This window comes from Myotis daubentonii, chromosome 2, assembly GCF_963259705.1.
Source record: "Myotis daubentonii chromosome 2, mMyoDau2.1, whole genome shotgun sequence".
NCBI lineage: Eukaryota > Metazoa > Chordata > Mammalia > Chiroptera > Vespertilionidae > Myotis > Myotis daubentonii.
The window spans coordinates 76173985-76197041 of record NC_081841.1 but is presented as its reverse complement, the minus strand read 5'-3'; the positions used below and the strand labels follow the sequence as shown (position 1 = coordinate 76197041).

At 37.3% G+C, this 23057-nt stretch overlaps 1 protein-coding gene across 1 annotated transcript in view; it reads right to left on the bottom strand.

The window, feature by feature from the left end:
• NAV3 (neuron navigator 3) overlaps positions 1 to 23057 on the bottom strand; it is an 860737-nt gene that overhangs the window by 605926 nt on the left and 231754 nt on the right. The window contains exon 2 of the mRNA XM_059683697.1: positions 6307 to 6710. Coding sequence (XP_059539680.1) covers positions 6307 to 6378 — 72 coding nt within the window. The 5' untranslated portion in view covers positions 6379 to 6710. The remainder of the gene's footprint in view (positions 1 to 6306; positions 6711 to 23057) is intronic.

The following is a 23057-nucleotide window of genomic DNA, read 5'->3' as shown; positions in this document are numbered from 1 at the left end:
AACACTGTATCAACTCCAGCTCTGAGATCCCTGCGGGCTGAAAGCAGGCTTCTGGGGTTTTGTTTAGCTTCTATATTTGTAACAATGTTTCAAACTGCAAGCTCAGAGGCCAGCAAGGCAGGAGGGGAAGGTTGGTTTCCTCCCTCACTGAAGCAAGCAAGCCTCATGTTAGCTTCAAGCTGCCTGGCTGCCGGCTGCCATCTTGGCTGGCAGTTAATTTGCATATTGCCCTGATTAGCCAATGGGAAGGGTAGCAGACATACGCTAATTACCATGTTTCTCTTTTTAATTAGATAGGCTATATATATATATATATATATATATATATATATATATATGAATATATATATATATGATATAAATACATAAAATCAAATGATGTATGATAGAGCATACCAGTACATTATGTATCCCAAGTTTTCTGCATTGGGTATGTACACAGTTTTCATTATAATTTACAAGGAAAAAATTAATCTCAGTAAGTCCTTTATGAAATTATAAAATCCAGAAGAACACATGTGTTAATACCAAGACAGAGGAAGATATTAAAGAAAAGACAGGAATTAAAACTTACTAAACCTTAATGGTAGTAATCATTATTATCACTGTCACCATAATGAATGAAAAGTAATAACATTAATAAAATAATCACAGTTTAAATATCCTGCCTTCAAATGTTCAAAACACATATCACATAACTGAAGTATCATGTATCTTCAGCCTATTTATCTATATGAAGATTATGTGGTCATTATATCTCAGCAGTTCTCAACCTGTGGGTCACGACCCCTTTGGGGGTCGAACGACCCTTTCACAGGGGTCGCCTAAGACCATCGGAAAACACATATATAATTACATATTTTTTTGTTATTAATCACTATGCTTTAATTATGTTCAATTTGTAACAATGAAAATACATCCTGCATATCAGATATTTACATTACGATTCATAACAGTAGCAAAATTACAGTTATGAAGTAGCAATGAAAATAATTTTATGGGTGGGGGTCACCACAACATGAGGAACTGTATTAAAGGGTCGTGGCATTAGGAGGGTTGAGAACCACTATCTGTTGACCTCTTAAATCCACCAGTCATGAAAGTTTAGAACAAAGGAGTAGGAACATGAAGCATGGTATATGTACTCACGTATCTATTTCTAGTTCTTTCTGTTCTCCCAAGCCTGTTTACACTGAAAATGATTGTGCCGGGAGCAGAAAGACAAATGGCCATAGAAATGTTCAGAAGTCTGTTTGATACCTGCCTATCCAAATTCAGATCTGAGAGAGAAGTTTCCAGAATCACTTCTGAGCAGAAAAAGAGCACACCTATTCTAATTTACCCTTAGAGAACTCCAAGTAATGTGATGTGGCCCTGAGACGGCTGTTTGCAGCATCCTTTTATGAAAAACAACAGGACACAGGGAGAAATTCGGGGCAGTCTTAACTGGCATCACAGTACCTCACAACTCCAATACCAGCTTCTTTGTGAACTTGACATTCATATTTGTGTTTGAACATGCATTCCAGATTTGTATAACAACATTGCAGAATGGCTGCTCAATGTATTTCAGAAATTAAAAGTGTGGATAATCAGTACTGGATGACTAACCAATTTTGTTGAAACCCCCAGACAACCCATTCCTCTTAGCTGTCATGCTTCAGGATCGGATGATTAATAAATGATGTGGTTTCGCTTCAGAAACCTCATCCCCCCTCGTGGTCCTTTTAACATATCTCATACACATGAACAATAAAGAAGTCAGGCAGATTTATAAAAATAAAGCACCATTTAATGAGGCCATCCTTCAAGAAGATCAAAGAATGAAAAGGCTGATTCGATCCTAAGCCTTCTCCATTTTCATGATTTATCTTCATATTTTCTCTTAAGAAGACAGATCTTTAATCAGTTTCCAACATAGACAATTTCAAGTAATTCTCAACACCTGTGAGAATGATCCCACTATATTTCTTGACTCTTACATGATACTATTTTACCAGCACCACAAGAAAATGCAACACATGTAATTTAAATTAAAAGAACCAGCATATTAAAAACTAGTAAAATAAGAATTTTGCCACCTTTAAATTGATAAATTGCTTTTACTCCGTAAAAACAAAACAATCATACAAACAAACAAACAAAAAAACCGAAACTGGCCTAACACAGGTATATGTATATAGGTACCTGCACCACACTACTGTTTGAGGTCAACTGAAAAAAATAAGAACAATCAGTCTGTGTGAATACATACTGATGAAGAACTCACTGTTATTTACAGTTATTTCTTTATCCAACCTTCTGCTTAAACTTAATTTTAAGTCTGCCATATCACAGGGCCACCCTTATCATCCACTTTTCTATTAATACAATCATTTCTCTCATTTTTACACGACTTTCCACATTTCAAACAGTCTCCTTCTCTGTACCCAGAGTGTGTCATTTCTGAAATAATTATCAACTCTTAGCAAGACAAACATGATATGTTAGAACTCATCTTGAGTTTCTTGCTTGGCAGTGTGAAAATAATGCTGACTAACATTATAAAAGACATGATTTTAGAAAGTGAAAAAACAACAACAAAACAGAGATGGCATTAATTTTAGACCTTTCCATAAAAGTAAATATCTCAATGTATATGCAATAATGATGTTCACCCTTTCTGGTTAGATACCACAGAAACAAAATAATTCTAACAGGCCACCAAGTACTTATTGCATGATCACTGCCATAATTTCAAAATGTGCATCCCGCTGTCCTCTTAGTAGTGCTAATAAATTGTTGACTATGACGAATGCTTTGGTTTAATACACAAAATATTTGTGGAGCAATAAAGCAGTGCCCCAAGGCTGTCTGAACTGCAAACTGCCTGCAATTAGACTGACAGCAAAGTCTACTGAGCTCTGCTTTTCCATTCAAGGTCACAATTAATTATATCATAGCAACATTTGTGCCCATTGAGCTTTCACTGTCCTGGGGGCTTTTGCAGAAATCATCCCTCAAAGCAATAAAATTAGTGGAAAGTAATATACCAACCTCACTGGCATCACTGAGCAAACAAGGATCAAAAGGTCAGCTTTCAAAAATAAGACACATTATGAGCATACAGGAGCTCTGAGATGCTATTACAAGCCCAGAAGCTGAACGCCAAGAACAGGAATATCCCATCAGGCCTAAAAGCAACTGGAAGTCCTGCTGATAAAAATCACAGGAATCAAAAGTGCAAATGAATTCCACCTCACCCTATGCTAATCCACGTTGATTTGAGAGTCTTAGGGGGTATTCTCAAATTCTAGAATACCCACACCTCTGGTTTATCCATAGTGAAGAGCACTTCAGATAGGACTTGTGGATATGGTACCTGTTAACTTCCAGGTAGGTTTTCCTCTGTTCAAATTTTGTAAGGTAAGGAGGCATTATTTTTAAAAAGCCCCAAAAGTCACACATACTTTTACCAGTAAATGCTTTAATGTTGAATATATATATATGTGTGTGTGTGTGTGTGTGTGTGTGTGTGTGTGTGTGTGTGTGTATATATATTCAACATATATATTCTTTTTTTAGAGTGTGTGTGTGTATATTCTTGAGCAACTTTATTTTTATAGGGACAACTCTCTTATGGGAGTAAAAGCAGCTTTTACCTTTGTAGGAAGATACTTTCTTAATGAATGGGAAAGGAGCAAGCATCAGCTAGTATATAGTAAGCACTCCATAAATGACCTCTTCCCTGACATTCACCTACTCACTGCAGTAGAACACATACTCACAAACTCACATGCTCAGTGTCCTAACAGTTTCTACTTAGAAGCAGAGAATAAGTACAAATCCACACATTATAATTTAAGAACAAAGTTAGCAAGCTATTGTAGACTGAACACGAAATCAGTTAGTTGTGCAGTGTTCAAAATAGGAGGGTATGTTGAAGTCAATTCAATGCATCTTTTTTTTTAATATCTGCTGTATATCAAACAAACTCTGGGGGGAAAACACATGTCTCAGTAATACCACAATGATACTTCACCTCTGGATTGTCTCAAGTTAGAATAAATGTAGTTTATTTCACTGATGTGCAACACTGTGCCTGTTAAAATAATTTATCATGAAAGACTACAAGCGCTTGAAGTAATTACATGAATGAACTTATAACCTTGACTGGCAATTGTGTGGTGGCAGGGCTCTGCCCAGAGCTAAGTCTACAAAGATTTATGATGCTATATTTCATTTTCCTCCATAAGACAAACTCACAAATCTGTCACTGAAACTGGATGTTGCTGCTGACCCTTAATAAATGTGCATCTTAAGTATTGATCAACTGATCAATTAGTATCTGGGTTTCAGGCTTATTCAGTGTGAATACTGATATCAATTGGGTGACCAGGAATTCATTACAACCCCATTTTCCATCTTGCTACTGCTCATTGTTAATGTCCACTCTTCCCCCATCTCCCTCCCGACTACATGGAAGCCACAGAGAAATGGGATCCTCTTGTCCCCTAATACCAAGTTGGTCTTTTTAATTTTCCCACAGAATCACGGCTCTCCATAATTTGTCTATAGTCTATTGCTATTCTTAGGAGCTGAACAGTCCTTTGTGAATTGGCCTGGGAAAGTAAGCATCATCATAGGCTATTGTTTAAAGTTCCATACAAGGAATTTTCAGAATGACTTTTACAATTCATCTCATTCTTCAGCTTGCAATCCCTCTATGTTTGCAGAAAATATCTCTTATTCAGAAAATGAAAAAAACAACAACACACCTACAAAGGTACTTTTCTTTCCTGTGAGAAAAGCAGAATTTCTATCAAAAATTGGAACTGGTAATATTAATTGCTTACCTATTACCAACTTCCCTCTTCTTTCACCCAACGCAGTAGGCAAATTGCCATCAGAATTAAGGACATTTTAAGAATGTGGATAGAGGAAAATAATTAAATGGCTCCTCAGTAGTTAAGAAACTACAGAGCAGGCTTTCAATGGAAATGTATCTCGCCATCTCTTTTGGATTAACACCACTAGTGCCAGCAGGGGAAAAAAATGCTGGCTACTTGAAACACGAGTATTCTGGGTAACACTTATTTGTATAGAAATTTATATCCGCATTAATGTGAAAATTGATTCCAGCCACTTGGATTTTATAGTACTTAGTATTTTCTGAGATTTACTTATACTATAGGTAAACCCAATGAATGAACCCAATTGGACATAAATAATCCATCATTTCTGCCTGAACTGGTGCAAAGGAATCACTGTGGCCCCTATTCTAGTGGCATTGGTCATAAAGTCAGAACAAATTAATAAGCTATTGACTCTGTATGGTCTCTTGTAAATTCACCTCCAGAACTGCGAAAGAGCTAGCTGTCTTCTGAGACTACACAGTGACTACTAAAATAATATCTAACACAGAGATAAAAAATAAACCTTAATCAGGCCACTCAGGCCCAGGTCTTACAAAAAAATCTCCTTTCTATTATCTCATTCTACCTTGCCTTTGTGCCTTGGCCACCAGGTCCCCACACACCTCTCCTGTATTACTGGAGTCAATGAAAGATAATGCATTTCATCATGAGAGGGCTTTCTCTCCTGGCACTGTCTCTGACCCTTCTGGTAAGTGCTCTCTAGATGGGTCTCACAATAGTACTGTAGTTTAGCAGGTAAGAGTTTCTAAAAGGATAGAAAATGAGGCTTTAAGTGCAACCGTTAGTATTCAATTCCAGCTTCTTACTCAGAAATCTATAAACCCATTTTTAAAAACATATTATCACAGTCCTTGCTTGATATTTTCCACTAATTCTTCAACATCACACTTGAAGAGTCAGATCACAGTTGCCTCATGACTCTCTTCCCAGGCCAGCTGTAAAAATGAGAAGGCTTACATTGAAGTTCCCCAGGGACATGAAACTGGAGAATTACAAATGCCAACTATGGCACCTAATGGCAGGAAGGCAGGTGTTCTCTTTTGGGGAGAGCTCTAACTTGCTCCATGACCCCAGAGACGCCCCATGAAGCAGACCTCTCCCTGGATCTCAGAAAACTGTTCACATAAGGTCAGGCCAGCAGGTCACCAGAAGTCAAGAGTAAGAGAGCAAAGTGGAATCCTCTGCCAACCTATTGAACAGATTCATTCAGAAGACCAGAAACAAAACCAACTGCTAATGAAATCCAGACCCATAGTAACACTTGGCTATGTGGCGGATTTACTCCCATGAAGTGATCTGTTATTTTATCTCCTAAAACACACTCATTTTCAATTTAGAAAATTTTCTCCAAACATAAACAAAAAGGAGCAAGTGAAAGGAGATGTATTACCTTCTTCTGATCTTCTAGCTTGTGGCTCACTGGATTCTTCCCATGTCTGTTCATCTCTGAAGATAAATCCATCACATTAGGTTTCCGCCCTTCAAAATGGAATCTCTTCAAAACAGCAGCAAACTAATCCAAGATGCAATCGCTAGGAAAACACCGGCACGCCACATTTCCCATCACATACCGTTGCTGAACTTCATCAACTCCAAGGAACGATGAAAAAATCCATTGAGTGAATGGAAAAAATGAATTTTGCGATTTACTCCCAGGACTTTCCAAATCAACATATCGTTTCTAAATGCTGACGTCTCAAAAGCACAATGTTCCTCCTGGAATTTTAACTCCAACTGCTATCTTTTTCTTTCTTCACAGTTTTCCATTTTGAAAATTACACAGTTCCTATAAACCTGTGATAAAATAAGCACACAGTTAATTCTCCCCCATCACTTATCGTACAATTAATACAAAATCTTATCTCAAAAGTCCAATTTAGAAAAAAAAAAAGACATTCGTTATAGCCCACATAAAAGCAATAGCAAATGAAAGGCATTATTTTCACCCCTTTAAAATACCAATTATAATTCCTGAACCAAAACAGAATATTAAAACCAAGGATTCAAAGCACATTGAAGCTAAAAATCGACAGGGAATACACATACACTCATCCAGCATGTGTACTAGTATGCGCTGCCTAGTTCCACTCACTAATCACAGCATTCATAGAACCACAGAGTTCAGAAAACAGCCCAATAAAACTAGACACGGTGCTACAGCGACTCTTTTCATAAATAATTTCATTTAAACTTCAAAATCAACCTATAAAATGGTTATTACTCCATTTTAAGATGCTATTGAGAAGTGAATTTTTGTAAATCAAGTAAGTAGTAAATAACAGAGTTAGAATTCAGATACCTTTGAATCTAAAGCCCTTATTTTGTTCCAGACATACCTGTATCAATTCATATTACATATTTTATTTGCAGGATACCATAAATGAGTTTGTCAAGAACCTTGCTGAATTAAGAATGCACGAGGTTGCCCAGCTGGCATGGCTCAGTAGTTGAGCATCAACCTATGAACCAGGAGGTCATGGTTCAATTCGCGGTCATGGCACATTCCCGAGTTGTGGTCATGGTTCAATTCCCGGTCATGGCACATTCCCGAGTTGTGGGCTTGATCCCCAGTAGAAGACTTGCAGGGGGCAGCTGATCAATGATTCTCTCTCATCATTGATGTTTCTCTCTCTCTCTCTCTCTCTCTCTCTCTCTCTCTCTCTCTCTCTCTTCTCCATTCCTCTCTGAAATCAATACAAAAGAATGCACAAGGCATTTTCCTTAAAGGGGTCATATAATCCAATAATTTCCAAACCCAGATAGAAAACTGAGTCACCTGAAAATAATCTTAATCATACAGATTCCTGGGGTCCACCAAACCGGTAATTCAGAAGCTACCGGGTAGTGCTTGGAAATCTGTACTTTTCTTTCATCTCTTCTAGACACTCTGATGCAGGAAAACCACTGAAGGGTTGAAACCTCCCTCTGATGCAGGGCTTCCCAAACTTGTCTGCATTTTGGAATCACCTAGGAAGCTTCAAACACTACCGATTCTTGTGTCCAATCTTCAGACACGGTACTTCATTAGTCTGTGATGTAGCCTGAGTCTTAGAACCTGCCCTCATCTATATAATAAAAGCCTAAGCGTCCCTTAAGGCAGAACAACCAGAACGACTGGATGCTATGATGTGCATTGACCACCAGGGGGGAGACACTCAATGCAGGTCAGTGTGCTCCCACAGGAGGAGCACCCTTTAGCCAGAAGCCGGGCTCATGGCTGGTGAGCGCAGCTGCCATGGTCGGAGCCTCTCCCGACTCTGCTGCAGCAGGAGCAGCGGGCCGAGATGAGTGCGAGCAGTGTGGTGCCCAGCCCCAATTTGGGCTCCTCCCTGGCTGCCTGCCACTTGGCACACCGCTACATCCCCCAAGGGTCCCAGACTGCGAGAGGACGCAGGCCGGGCTGAGGGACCCTTCCCTCCCCCAGTGCACGAATTTCATGCACTGGGCCTCTAGTACTATATAAATGCACTTTGTATAACTGGCTAACCCCAGCTTGAATACCTGAAACAAGAGGAAACACAGTGCCTCAGGCGGCAGCTCTTTCCACACTGAGGCAGCTCTGGTCTGTAGATAGTTCCTTATAATTTGGAGATGAAGTCTGCCTTCCTGAATATTTCTGTGCATGTGTAATTATTTATGTATTTATGTTCTTGTAGCCATCAGTGTACACAAAACATTTTTTTTTTTTACCTTTTTACCTGCAAGTTCTTCAAGTATCACTTTAGCCAGGTTCCTTAGCACCTTCCATGAGTCCTCATCACCCTGGTCACTTTCCTCACAAGAAGTTTCTCTTTTCAAATAACTGTGCTACCCAGAAGTGAGCACGAGAGTCAGGCATGACATGCTTCCTTGAAGCAGACAATAAATGATAGAGCAGACAGATCGTGTTTTAAAAGTAGCTCCTGAACTGCCTTTGTTCCTCTCCATGCACTGCTTCTTGAATAGCCAGCCTCCTGCCCACCCTTGCTCCTTCTTTAACTCCTCAGCTCTGCTGTGTAGGTTTTTGTTGTTGTTTTTTAATTCACACAAAGATCTATATTTGGCAAAACATCTTGGCAGCATTTTGTTAGCCTAGCACATTTACGGTGCCCATTTGAAAGTAATAGAAATGGCATTTCTGGAAAAGTAGCCCATAATTCACATAATTCGCTGTGCAAACCAAGGAGAATTCATTGTAAATCTTGAAATAATTCTCTGCCATATAAGGCTCCTGACTATTGCTTTGAGTAGTATAAGTACAGGAGTTGGGGAGTGTTTACTAGCCCCAGATTTTTATATTATTAGAAACAGATAAGCAAAATCTGGTCACTCACTCTCTATGCCCTCTTCCACCTCCACCCACCCCCTGCAATCACCACAATGTTTGCCCATGTCCATGAGTTCTCTCTCTCTCTTTTTTTTTCTTTTCTGCTCAATGCTTCCACCCTCCCCTAAATCCATCACCTCAACCAGAACTGCAGTTTGTGTACTAACGTGAATGTTACTGGCAAAGCTTGGATATGAGAGAAAATATGGCCAATTTGAGGAACTCAAAGGAATTCAATGGGGAGTGGCTGAAAAATGTTAAGAAGGAATGTTGCATTATAGAATCTGTCATTTTAAAAGTTCATTGCACTGCAAATTGGAAAATAGATGGAAAAGAGCAAAACTGTGATAGGGAAATCTTAATATGGACCACCAGAACAATAAAAGAAAGAGCCGCCTGAACTGGTAAAGGAGTTGATGGCATGAAAGAGTAAGGAAACTGAGTGATATGGAATTTAAAAGGTGGAAGTTGGCAGAATTGGTATTTGATTGGAGTGAGTGTGGGTATGGGGTTTAAGAGTGCATGAGCATATTGATGATGATACCAATACCTAAGGCAGCAAATCTCACAGGAGAAGTACTCTGGACAGGAGAAGATAAAAGAGTTTGTGAAACAAACAAAAGAGGCTTTCTAAATCCTAGAAAATTACTTGCCAATTTCATTGATGGACACAGAAGCAAAAATCCTAAAGCAACATTAAGAAACTGAAACCAACCCTGGCTGGTTTGTCTCAGTGGATAGAGTGTCAGCCTGCAGACTGAAGGGTCCCAGGTTCGATTCTGGTGAAGGGCACATGCCCGGGTTGTGGGCTCAATCCCCAGTGGGGGCCATGCAGGGGGCAGCCGATCAATGATTCTCTCTTAGCATTGATGTTTCTATCTCTCTATCCCTCTCCCTTCCTCTCTGAAATCAATAAAAATATTTTTTTTTTTAAAAAAAGAAACTGAAGCCAGCAATTTATAAAATAAATCTCCCATCAATTCCAGCTGGTATTATGCCAGAAATAAATGATTGGTTCAAGATTTGAAAATCAATTAGTGAATTCACCACATTAGCAAAATAAGGAAGAAAAATAATATTCACCTCTCTATTGATGCATAAATATAATTTGACAAATTAAGCATTAATTCATGACAAAAAAAATCTCTTGGAAAATCAGGTTTATCTGATAAAGCTTACACTTTAACTGATAAAGTATATTCCTAAAATATCTACAGCCAACATCATACTTATTAGTTAAAAGATAGACTTTCCATTTGCTCAAGAATAGTACATGAACACCTGCTAAAATAACTTCTATTCAGTATTCTATTGGCCTAGTCATTCAGTAAGACAAAAAAATATGAGCAAGAGGGAGAGGGAGGGAAGATGCAAGCTAGCAGTATAAACACAGGAAAAACTGTTATTATTTATAAATGTTATGATAATTTATATAAATATTAAAGAATTAAGAGGCAAATTACTAGAATTAATGAGTCTACCAAGTGTCTTAGACACAAATTCAATATATGACATTTCTTTATATTTCTGTTGCAGGAATATTCAAAAAATGAAACTATAAAGATACTATTTATAGTGCCCCTAAAAATAGCACATATCTTGGAATAAATCTTATAGAAATAATAAAACTTTATGAGAAAGCAATAAAAGACAATAAAATAAATACATAATAGAGGGCTATGCCATATTCATGGACTATAAGATTCAATACTATAGAAATGCCAATGCATGCCTAAAAGATTTACAGATCCATTGCATTAGTAATCAAAATTCCCAGTTCTCTTTATATAACTTTAGAAGATGCTTCTAAAATATATGTTAAAATGCAAAATACCAAGAAAGCCAAAGACACTCATGTAGAACAAGGTGCAACTCTTTGCTCTATCAGATGTTAGGACATGTCATAAACCAACAGTAGGTAAAATGGTATATAACTAGTGCAAAGATAGACAATTTAACCAATAAAACACAGAAAGCCCAGAGAAACTCTTAATACATATAGTCACTTGATTTATTACAAAGGCAGATTCACAAACCTGTGGGGGAAATGTTTGTGTGTGTGTGTGTGTGTGTGTGTGTGTGTGTTGTTTTTTGTTTGTTTGTTTGTTTGTTTTTCAGTAAAAAGGTCTGGGTCAATTGGACATCCATGTGGAAAAAAATGAAACTTGACCTCTACTTCACACCAATAATCAATTCCAGGTGGATTTTAGATTTACATGCAACAAAACAATAAAGTTTCTAGGAGAATGTGTTTGTGTTCTGGGGGGATGGAAATATATCTTACACAAGAGCCTAAAAGCACTGAACATAAAGAAAAATAACTAGGATTGTACTAAAATCAAAACTTTTTATTCAATAGGAAAATATAAATGTAACCATGGAGTAGAAGAAGGTACTTGCTATTTGTATTACTACATAGAAAAAGATCCAAAAATCAAGGAAAGTCAGGCAGCAGACAAAAATATTTGAATAGGCCCTCCATATAATAATAATAGTAGTAATAATATCAGTAACGATAGCGATATAGATAAAGAACAGATTAGTAGTGGGTTAGACATGGGGGAAGAGGGTATGTCTAAAAGGGAGAGTATAAGGCTTGCAGTAACAGAACCATGTTGTATCTCGATTGTGGACATGGTTATATGAATCTACACATGTGGTAAAATTACATAGAACAACACACACACACAAATGAGTGTATATAAAGTTGGTGAAATATGAATGACCTCTGTGGGTTGTACCAATGTCAGTTTTCTGGCTTTGATATTTTACTACAGTTACGCAAGGTATTACCATTGGGGGAAACCAAGTGAAGGGTATAAAGGACCGCCCTATACTTTTTATTTCTGCCACTTCCTATGAATCTGCAATTATTTAAAAATTAAAGGTGAGAAAAAAAGAGTATGTACACATGGCAAATAAACACATAAAAGCGAAAGTGAACGCCCTCATTAGTAATCAGGAGAACACTAATATAAACCATAATGAGATGCAGCTTATCTACCTAAATGAAATTTTTTTAAAAGAATACCAAATGTTAGCAAAGTCTTGAAACAATAAAAACACTGCTGATCAATGTGTAAACAGGTACAAATATTTTGCCAAAAAATAAGTTTACATACTAAATTTTACGATGCACATACTATTGTATGACCCAGCAGTAACGTTCCCACGAATGTATTCTTCAAAAATATATTCAAATGGGCATCAAGAGGAATGTACAAGAAAATCCCTTCAGAATGACAACAGCAACAAAAAACAGCAACACAAAACTCCATCAATATTAGAATGAACAAAAATTAAAAAAATATTAGAATGGATAAATAACTTGTGACATACTTATATGAGATAACTTTACATTAAATAAATAAACTATAGACATGCATACCAATATGGATAAATCTAAAAAATACTAAGAATTTAAAGAAGTCTAAACCAAAATAATATATACTATATTATTCCATTTATATAAAATTAATGGTATAAATGGTATCAGAAGTCAGGATAGGGGTTACTTTTGGTGGGTGGAGGGAAGGGAGTTTGGAGTTAATAGGAATTTGCCTGGAGTGCTATCAACATTCCTTTTTTTGTTATTTTGGTAGGCATTAAATGGATGTTAGCTTGTTTACAATTCACTGAACTGTAAATTTACATTATGTGCAGTTTGTTATGTTTTGGGATACAAATATTAGCTAAGAAAAATTTCAGATACATCTGTCTTTAGTATTTCCATGTTGCTCTAAAAAGCAGCAAATAAGTAAGTTAGACTGATGTCACACTGTTATTAGTGGGTATTAATGTACTCTTTTTTTTTCTAAGGTTATGGACCCAGTTGTTTGATTATTGCCCTGACTTTTGTCTAAGAACAATGTTAAGTTTACCAATACAGGGTCTATCAAATGTCATAAAATGTATTCGTCTCCTGATTTCCAATATATCTTTCACCTTCTTTAGAGTAATGAGTTTTATACTCTATCAACTATACATTTTATATACATTTTTATATCAGCATGAAATAATATCCAAAAGCATCATGAATGCTCCAAGTTATTAAAATGTATCCATCTTACCTAGAACCTCTCTTACAGGGATAAAAGTCACACAGCAATGAGAGACCAATATGCACTTGACAGAGTCAGATCCCAAAAAGCAAATTTTCAATATAGCCCTTGTCTTTACAGAGCTTACAGTCCAGTGAGGAGTCGGATGTAAATTAAACTAAGGAGCATCAACATACTCTTCTCAATGCTGTCCAACAACAAAACATTCGAATACTGATGAGTTTACATCCATGATAAAAGACAATTTTATGCCTGGCCAGGGTGGCTTCATGGTTGAGCATCAAACCATGAAACGAGTGGTCACAGGTTGGATTCCAGATCAGGGCACAAGCCCGGGCTTAGGGCTTGATCCCCAGCAGGGGACATGCAAGAGGCAGTCAATCAATGGGATGTTTCTTTCTCGTCAATGTTTCTATTTCTCTATGCCTCTCCCTTCCTCTCTCTCTAAAATCAATAAAAAACAAATTTTTAAAAAAGGCAATTTCATATATGCAGCATTAACTAATGGATTCTATGCAGATAATTTTTATTTTAATTTGAATATAATTTGAGTTCATTTTAAATGCATAAAAAATGTAATATTATTTATGCTTACTCTTGTAGAATAAAAACCATTTATAAGAAAACTCTAAGTTTCTGGCAGAAAAGAGTGGATTTATATATATTGAAGTGATTCTGGAAGGTTATTCTCTCATATGATGATAATTGTCAATATGTCAGTATTAATTCTCTGCCACTCTTAATACAAGTCAGCTGTTGGTTTTGATAATGAAACCCAATCATAGTATGCATAACCATAAGTAGTTTCATTTTTTTAAGCGAAGATCTCCATATTGTTCAGGCTTACCTAGATGTCCTTCAATCATATTAAGGATAAAAAAAATTAAGAAGGCGATATTTGGAAAGGATTTTTTGGTAGTTGGGTGTGTGTTACCTCCTAACCCAGACTTCTTTTTTTTTTTTAAATATATTTTATTGATTTTTTACAGAGAGGAAGGGAGAGGGATAGAGAGTTAGAAACATCGATGAGAGAGAAACATCGATTAGCTGCCTCCTGCACACCCCCTACTGGGGATGTGCCTGCAACCTAGGTACATGCCCTTGACCAGAATCGAACCCAGGACCCTTCAGTCCGCAGGCCGATGCTCTATCCATTGAGCCAAACTGGTCAGGGCTAACCCAGACTTCTGATAGGAATTTTAAGGGGACCATTCAGGAAGCTTGATACTCCTTCCCTGTAGTTGAGGAAAAATAGAAGCCCAGTCCCTGAGCCAGGTAAAGTGGCCTGAAGCAGGGGTAGAATGATCATCTGAGAAGTAAACTGTACTTTTCTCTGATTGTAGATAAAATGTGTAATTCTTAGGGACAAGATATGGAATCTGTGGTAGGAATGTTTGCTTCAATTTATTTAAAAAAGGGACTCAGCTCAAATGAGCAATTTGCCAGGTAAAGGTACCCCCACAGGAGGAAGTTGTAGGTACCACAGGGCAGAGAGCTGAGGAGAGATCTGAAATGTCCAGTTCAAGGAGAAATCATTACCCAGGTCAAGGAAGGCGAGATTAGAGGGACCCAACAATGAAATGTTCAAACATCTCAGAAAAATAACCATAAAAAGTCAGTTTTAAATATCACGCAGGCCTAGAGAATGAAGCCATCTTACAGCAGCATCAGCCAGCAAAAGGTTTTCTACCCCCATGCCACTCCTCTCCTCCCCATCTTCCCTATAGGACACTACTGAGTTTGGGAAGGAGGTGAAAAGAAAGGTCCTTTCCAAGTGGCACAAGAGTGGTATGGAGGGGCACTGGTACCCTGTCTTGGTTTGGGTGAAAAAGAAGATTTTGAATAAAGATGTGTTAATAAATATATTGGAATAAATATTCCAAATTGTGACTTGATATTTTGTGTGACCTAAAGTGATCATAAAGCTGAGCAAAGACATGAAATACCTGAAATTTACATCCAGGGACTGAAAAAATTAGTTCTACTAAGTAGTTTGAAGAAACAGGAGAAAAGTTTGGAGTAGAGATTTAGATTTAGGGGTCATGAGACTAAAGAGATCACTTATAGAAGGTACATAGGCTGAGAAAAGCACCAACGGCAGAACTCCAGAGGAAAGATCCACCTCGTCTTAGGTAGTATTGCTATATTCAACCCTAAAAATGCAAATGTGATCATGCCACTTAATGAAAATTCTTCAGTGGTTCCCTAATACCTAAAGCCCAAGAAATAATAAAAATAAATAACTCCTTAGACTGTTCTTCAACACTCTACCCATCATGATCCTGTTTCAACTTTCCAACTTCATATAACTACTTTCTATATTTTGTTGTAATTATACCAAGAAAACTTAAGAGTTTCTGAGGACAATATGTCACTTCATATCTCAAGCATCAACATATCCCTAAGTGCCATACAAGCCAATTGGCAAACTCCTGCTTATCCTTTAGGTCTCTTTAAATCCATTTCCTTTCTAAAGGCTTAACTTTTTTTATACCCCCAACCCCACTCCAGACAAGTCAGGTCTTTCTTCTCCAATGTTCTATGAGCATCTATATACTTCCCTGATAGTATCACACTACCTAGTTACTTGTCCCCCACTACACTGTCAGCCCCTCTTTATGTTCTTAGAACCCCCAAGGTATGACACAATGCCTGAAGGCTAACCATCATCATTCATAAGGTGACTAGAGGCCTGATGCACAAAGATTCGTGCAAGAATGGGCTTTCCTTCCCCTGGCTGCCGGCACCACGTTCGCTCCAGCTGGAGCCACCTTTCCGCCTTCGCTCTGGCCTGGAGCTGCCTTTCTGCCTTCCCACACTGCCCAGAGGCCTGGAGCAGCTGGGGCAGTGTGGAATGCCTGCGTCGTCACCATAGCAATGACGCAAAGCATCTCAGCGCCTGCACACTGCCCACAGGCCTGCCATCTTTGTTGGGTTAATTTGCATACTCACTCCTGATTGGCTTTGGGGCATCGTGAAGGTATGTTCAATTTACATATTTGTCTATTATTAGTGTAGATTACTACAATTCTAAAGAAAATATGAGGTATGTGTGCATGCACACACACACAGACCCCAATAATTTCCTACATATCTAAAAAAGTTGTACCAAAATTGTTTCATTCTACCAAAAACCATGTGCAGTTTAGAAAAGGCTCTTTCTGAACTTGCTATTGTAGCTATACGCTTTCTAATTGAGGCACCACACGCATGGACAAAGCAAAAAAATCTTAAGCATACAGTCTATGACACGCTCAGTTAACCAACACTCATTATTATACAGAATATTCCCCCTCTCCCTTAATAGTCCTAAAGGTAACCACTACTCTGTTTTATCACCATACATTTGTTTCCTTTGTCCTTGAAACTTCATATTAAGTGGAATCATACAGCGTATACTCATTTGTTTCTTCTTCTTTTTCAATATTAAATCATGAAGGTCCATCTGTGTAGCTGTAAGTAGCAGTCATTCATTCCTTTCTTTTGCTCTATGGTGGGAATGGCTGTGTTTACATGTAACAATTCACATATTTGACCAAAATAATGCCCAATTCAACATTGAGATTTTCTGTCATCCTGAACTCCATGTTCTAGTTCAGGCTTTCTGGATTCTATGCTTACAAATCAAGAGAATAAAAGTTTGCTTTACTTCACATATTTCTCCCAGGCTCTGTGACCTCTATTCAAGTCAAAGAGAATCAACAGTTCCTGTGCCCAGACTGTTGGCAGCATAACAAATCACAGATCCAGAAACCATTAAGAAAATGACTGAAAATTTATTTTGGATTTTTAAGTCAAAGGTGAAATGGTCTTGCATACCCTTTGAATTATAATACTGAATAATCTCTATGTGGCTCAATCAGTATTTCTAAAGTGCTAATAAACGGATCCAGACCCAAAGGGAAAGGGTTAAGAAGTTGTTCCAACAGAAGAGAGTGTCAGGGCCAGAAGTTTCACCTGCCCTCTCACCAATGTGTCCCAGATCCAACACTCCACTGTTACATATGATGAATGACTCTACCATGTAAAAATATTAGAAAACTATGGGAATAATATGACTGTCATAAAAATGTTCAAAATGTTTTACAAACATCAATACCCACACATCATTAAAATATAAAAAGAAAACTAAAAAACAAAAATAGAAGGAAGTCAAGTAGCTATAGCTTCAGTATCATACTTAATGGTAAACTATCAAAATAATACATAGAATATGAAACTATTTGTATGAGGTTTAAAAACATTTAAATCATTACTAAGTATTACTTATAAATGCAGACAAATATAGTAAATGTATAATTTTATGTATGAAGTCATATATCATTTAAAAGTCAGAAGGACATAAAGATGCCTGCTAACATCATTTCAACACAACATTGTATTATAGAAACTTATCACCATGGTAGGACAAAAAAACAAACAAAACAGTAATAAATACAAGGACAGAAAAGGTAAAAAAAAAAAAAAAAACAACCACGGTATTTGGATATCCTATTCTTGACTATAGAGAGAGTTTGAGAAAGTTTATAAACAAATTATTTAGAAGTAATAAGACTATCATTTATAGTACACTGGCAAAATGTATACCTTTACATCAGCCACAACAATAAAAACAATGAAAGAAAACATAATTTTAAAACAGATTCCATTTCTCTTCCGTTAGTAAGAGAAAGACTGAATATAATGCTCCTTAGAGGAAACTAAAAAAAAAATATTAAGATTTTATGTAGGAAGTTTTTTAATTGAAAGATATGAGAAGTATCTATATAAATGGAGAGATACACCATGTTCATGGGTAAGAGAATTCAATATCATAAAGATGTAAGATGTCTTCTTCCCATTATTCCATAATTTCAATTCAGGTCCACTCAAAATTTCAATATATAACTTTATTATGTAGCATAAAAAGCTGATTATTAAATTCATGTGTAGAAATAAAGGGACAAGACTAGCCAAGATCATTTTGAAAATGCTTTCAAAGATATCAAGATTCACATAAAACAATTATATTTAAGACAGAGGGTCATGGACAAAGGGAAGGACAGACAGATAACTGGAATAGAATCTACATCTCAGAAACAGAAGCAGGCACAGCCATATCGTGTATTAATATGCAATCCAATGAGAAAACAATTGATTTAGAAACTATAGGTTATCTGCATAAAAATATGGCTAATAGAAAAAGATTTCTTACACAATACATAAAAAATACAAGCTCTAATAAAAAATTTGATAATATTGACTTCAGCCATCTGTATAACAAAAAGTAAGCATAAAACAGAGAAAAGAAAACCCAGGTAGGACTGGGGAAATATATTTGCAGTTTACCTATATGTATAAGTGCACATTCTAAAAACAGAATTCTTACCAAAAAAAAAAATCTTTAATGAAGACAAACAACCCAGTAGAAAAAGGAGCAAAGTGTATGAATAGGCAATTCCCAAGAGAGAAACACGAATGGCCAATAAGCATATGAAAAGTAGTAACTGGGAAAATACAAAATTTTAAAAAGACACTACTCCCACCTAACAGATGGTTCAATTTTTAACTGTTACCCATAGCAACCGTTGAAAAAGATGTGACAATGCTAAAACTTTCATGAACTGCTCAGTGGTATGTCACTGCTGTGCTGGTGTAGTGCAAGCACTATAATGAGGAGTTTGGCAGCAGCCCTCAGACACATCCATCGAATTGCCAGGAAGAAATCCACACACTAAAAGACATGCATGTGAAGATTCATCCTTGGCATTGGTACAAAAAAATTAGAAAGATTCTAAATATCCAGTATCAGACATTTAAATAAGAAAATTGTGGCATGTAAGTATGACACTGTTTACAGCATTTAAATGAATGATCTAAAGCTCCACATATCCCCATAGACAAATTTTAATAACATAATTATACATCAAATAAGGGAGTTACAAAATAATAGAGTATGATATCATTTATAAGAAGTTTAAAGCACGTTAAGAAATACTAAATACCATTCAGAAAAAACATACAAATAGCGTAAAAGCATAAAAACATGCAAGAAACAATCCGAAACCAATATAGCAGGGCTTTTTTCCAGGGGAAGGACAGGTAAGTGAGTTTGGGAGGATTATAAAGGGAGTTTTCATAGTGATGCAGTCAGTATTCCATGTCTTTAAAATATTTCTAAAGTAAAGGTTAAAATGTGGCAAAGTTAGGTGTTAATTACACAGAAGTTAATTTTGTGTACTCTTTCTGCTTATTCACTCTGCTCTTCTTAACCCTTAAAGTAGTCTACAATAAAAACTAAGATGTTAAAAACAATAGTGAGACTTCATAAAATGTAAAAGCATTTATAATACATAAATTAATCAACCAACATCCAACTATGGGATGATAGCAAATGTTTTTCTGCAGAGCTGGGACCTCCCCATAGGTGGCATTTGACAAAGTTCCAGGATGAGGTCTCTTTTCTGGTTGTCTCATTAACAGGAGAGCACTGCTGGCACTGACTGGCGGGGCGGGGAGAGGGGAGCGATAAATGTATTGCGGTGTATCGGTACAATCCAGCACAAGGAAAGATTGTCCTTATATCCCCCATTGAGAGAAACAGTCACTGTAACAGGTAGCCTTGGGACATGCCTGACTTGACCACAGTGTGAGCTCAGGTCTCTCACCATGATAAGACGGCCTCTTCCTCAGGATCGTTCCTTTAATAATGTTTTTTCCAGAGCATCCTGTCTCAGAGATTGTTCTAGGGCCCAGGAGGAGAAAAGATGCATAATGTTCTGCCCTGCCCCCTATGCTGAGATCCCAGCTCATCCCCCTTGGCCAAGGAGTTGGGATCCATCAAGTAAACCTCAAGAAATCATTATGCCCCATCTGATTCGGCCGCATATAATTAAACAGAGCCTCAGTGCTATCGGTTGCTCCATACGTGCCCCCACACATAAATGCATCCCTTTTTGTGGTGTCGCAGAGAACCAGAAAATCAATAATCATGTAACACAACTTTTGTGAGTTACTCTTTAGAAAACTGCAACCTAATTTTGTAAGACAAAAAAAATTTTTCTCTTGTATACCAAGTATCCAGGAAAAGAGGTGTGTGTGTGTGTGTGTGTGTGTTTGTGTGTTTTATTTGCACTGTGATTCACAAACCAAGTTATGGTAAATCTGGGTCTTTCCCACTTGTGACATGCAGGAGACACAAAAACAGCAGGGAAAACAGTATGTTCCCCGCAACATGGCTGCTCTGCTTCGTTTCTGTAGACTGGAAATGCTAGGTTATTTGCCTCTATCAGATAAATTGGCTCTGCAGCCCACAATTATAAGATCATACATGGGTTTTCAACAGGAAGTTTTGACTTGATTCGTTCAAGATGAAAGGACACAAGGAAGGTTATATCATTTTGAGCCAATAACTGTACATGTAATGGAGATGAAACAGTATAAAATGTACATAGTCTTAGGTACTAATGATAAGTAGGAAAAAAGCTTGCATCTTTTAGCTAAATTTGTTTATTGCCTGAAAACTCAGTGTAGTAATTCAAGGCCAAGTGACAGGAAATTGCAGTTTCCTGGCTGACAGCAATTCAATCTGCAGTAATAGTTCTAAAACGGAATTTCTAAGCTCTGAAGAGGGGAAAAACACAGCATTTTCAATAACTTGGGGTACAACCCAGATGATATGACACACATTATATAGATTAAATTATGACGTATGCCTACAAGCATGCAGAACCTTATTATGTAATTTCAATCAAACTTTTGATTTGGTCAGATGCTAAAATTTGGTCTATACATGGTCTCCCATAGGGAGATTGGAAACATAGCTGTTTCTTGCTGCAACAGCAAATAGACAATCATTTTATCTAGGTAATCGTAAAGTAAAAACACTGAAAATTGGTGGGCTAAGACAAGTTTTTAAAGTTTTTCTGGTTTTCTTCTTGTGGAAGGATTGTTTTCTACATAATTCCTCCTCTTGGAAGGGATTTATATCCATGTTCATTCCCTACAAATATGTAAATTGTTATGAGAGTAAATAATTGTCAGTCTTGTTTGAACCACAATACTGTTTTTGTTACAACTAATTAGCCTTTACCCTTAAACAATACAGAAATCCTGGCCTGACAGAGAACATGATAGACTGGATTGTTCTGAGTAAGTATTTTCTCACCTCCCCAGCACCAGTGAATTGGAACTTACCCATGTGACTTGCTTTGCCCAATGAAAGGAAAGTGGACTAATGCAAGCAGGGGGTTTTAACTGGCTTGCCCTTCTTGTGTCTGATGGTCCTCCCGGAGAAGGAGAAGAGCACACCTTAGGTAGCCATGGATAAGACCTCATTCTAACCCACAGCATGAGGCCAAGGCCAGCCAAGCCAGGTGAGGTATAGCTGACCAATTAGCCAAGAAATCCATACTTCTTGTTCTAAGCTATTGAAGTTGGGGGAAGGCAATAGGGCAGTGATGGCGAACCTTTTGAGCTCGCATGTCAGCATTTTGAAAAACCCTAACTTAACTCTGGTGCCGTGTCACATATAGAAATTTTTTGATATTTGTAACCATAGTAAAACAAAGATTTATATTTTTGATATTTATTTTATATATTTAAATGCCATTTAACAAAGAAAAATCAACCAAAAAAATGAGTTCGCGTGTCACCTCTGACACACGTGTCATAGGTTCGCCATCACTGCAATAGGGGGAAGTTAGGCCACAGTACTGAAGCAATATATAATACAGTGAAGAAAAAATATATGAGGGCATATTTAAGGAAACAATTTGAAATTAGAATTGCTAAAAATGTTTATGTGTAGCTCATCATGGTTTTGAGGCAGGAAAGTTAGAAATGGAACAAAAGCTTCAAGCTCTACCCCTCCCCCTTTCCACTTTGGCTGGATCCTGGAAGCCTTGACCTTAACTGACTACCTGTTCCCCCTTTCCTCCTCCCCAATTTCCTATAATTGAGATAAAACTGTTCTCAACCAGATTCAACAGCCATACAGACCTAAAAGTGACCAAAAGGGCCATAATATCTTTATAATAAATTTGCACCGCCCCCTAATCACCGTGACAGTTCTGGGATGAACGAAAAAGAAATTGCTATCTGAAGAGGAGGGACAAAGACCAGCCAGTCCAGCAGTCACCCCACCAATGTCAGAAGCCTAGGACCACCCTACCCCTGCACCTTGCCAAAGTTTAATAAAAACCACCCACCTAGATCCCATCAGCGCTTCTTGTTCTCCGAGGTCGCCTGCTCTCACTTTTTAAGTACAGCCTATTGCTTAATAAATTTATTGCACTTTGATAAATCTTTCTGTCATACTCGAATTCTTTCTTGTTCCACGACAAGAACCTGGTCCCTAGTATCAGGCTGAGGCCTCCCTTGGCCTCCCGGGTGACATACCCACCTCCACATCAGCTTGAGTTAAATTTCCTGTTCTTCACATGAAAGGGTGAAGTACACAATCTCTAAACATCCCTACAACCTTAAGGTTCTATACATTGCTTCCTAATTCTTCCACTTTCTTAGCCAAGGCCCTTCACTACAGACACTCTGAGTAGAAGTACATCTCCTTGAGAGATTTTATCAGCTGTCCTTGGTTTTAGATCATCATAAGTCAAGATTTGTTATCGTTTTATAGCCCAATGGTCTCCACTTTACTTTCAGTATATCTAACCTTTGGGCACTCATACAACACAAAATAGAAAATGCTATCTCTTAAATATCATAAACTCTTTATAGAGAATCAGAAGTCTGGCTAGCATATAAAACTGGTAATTTTCTATTACAGGGATCGAT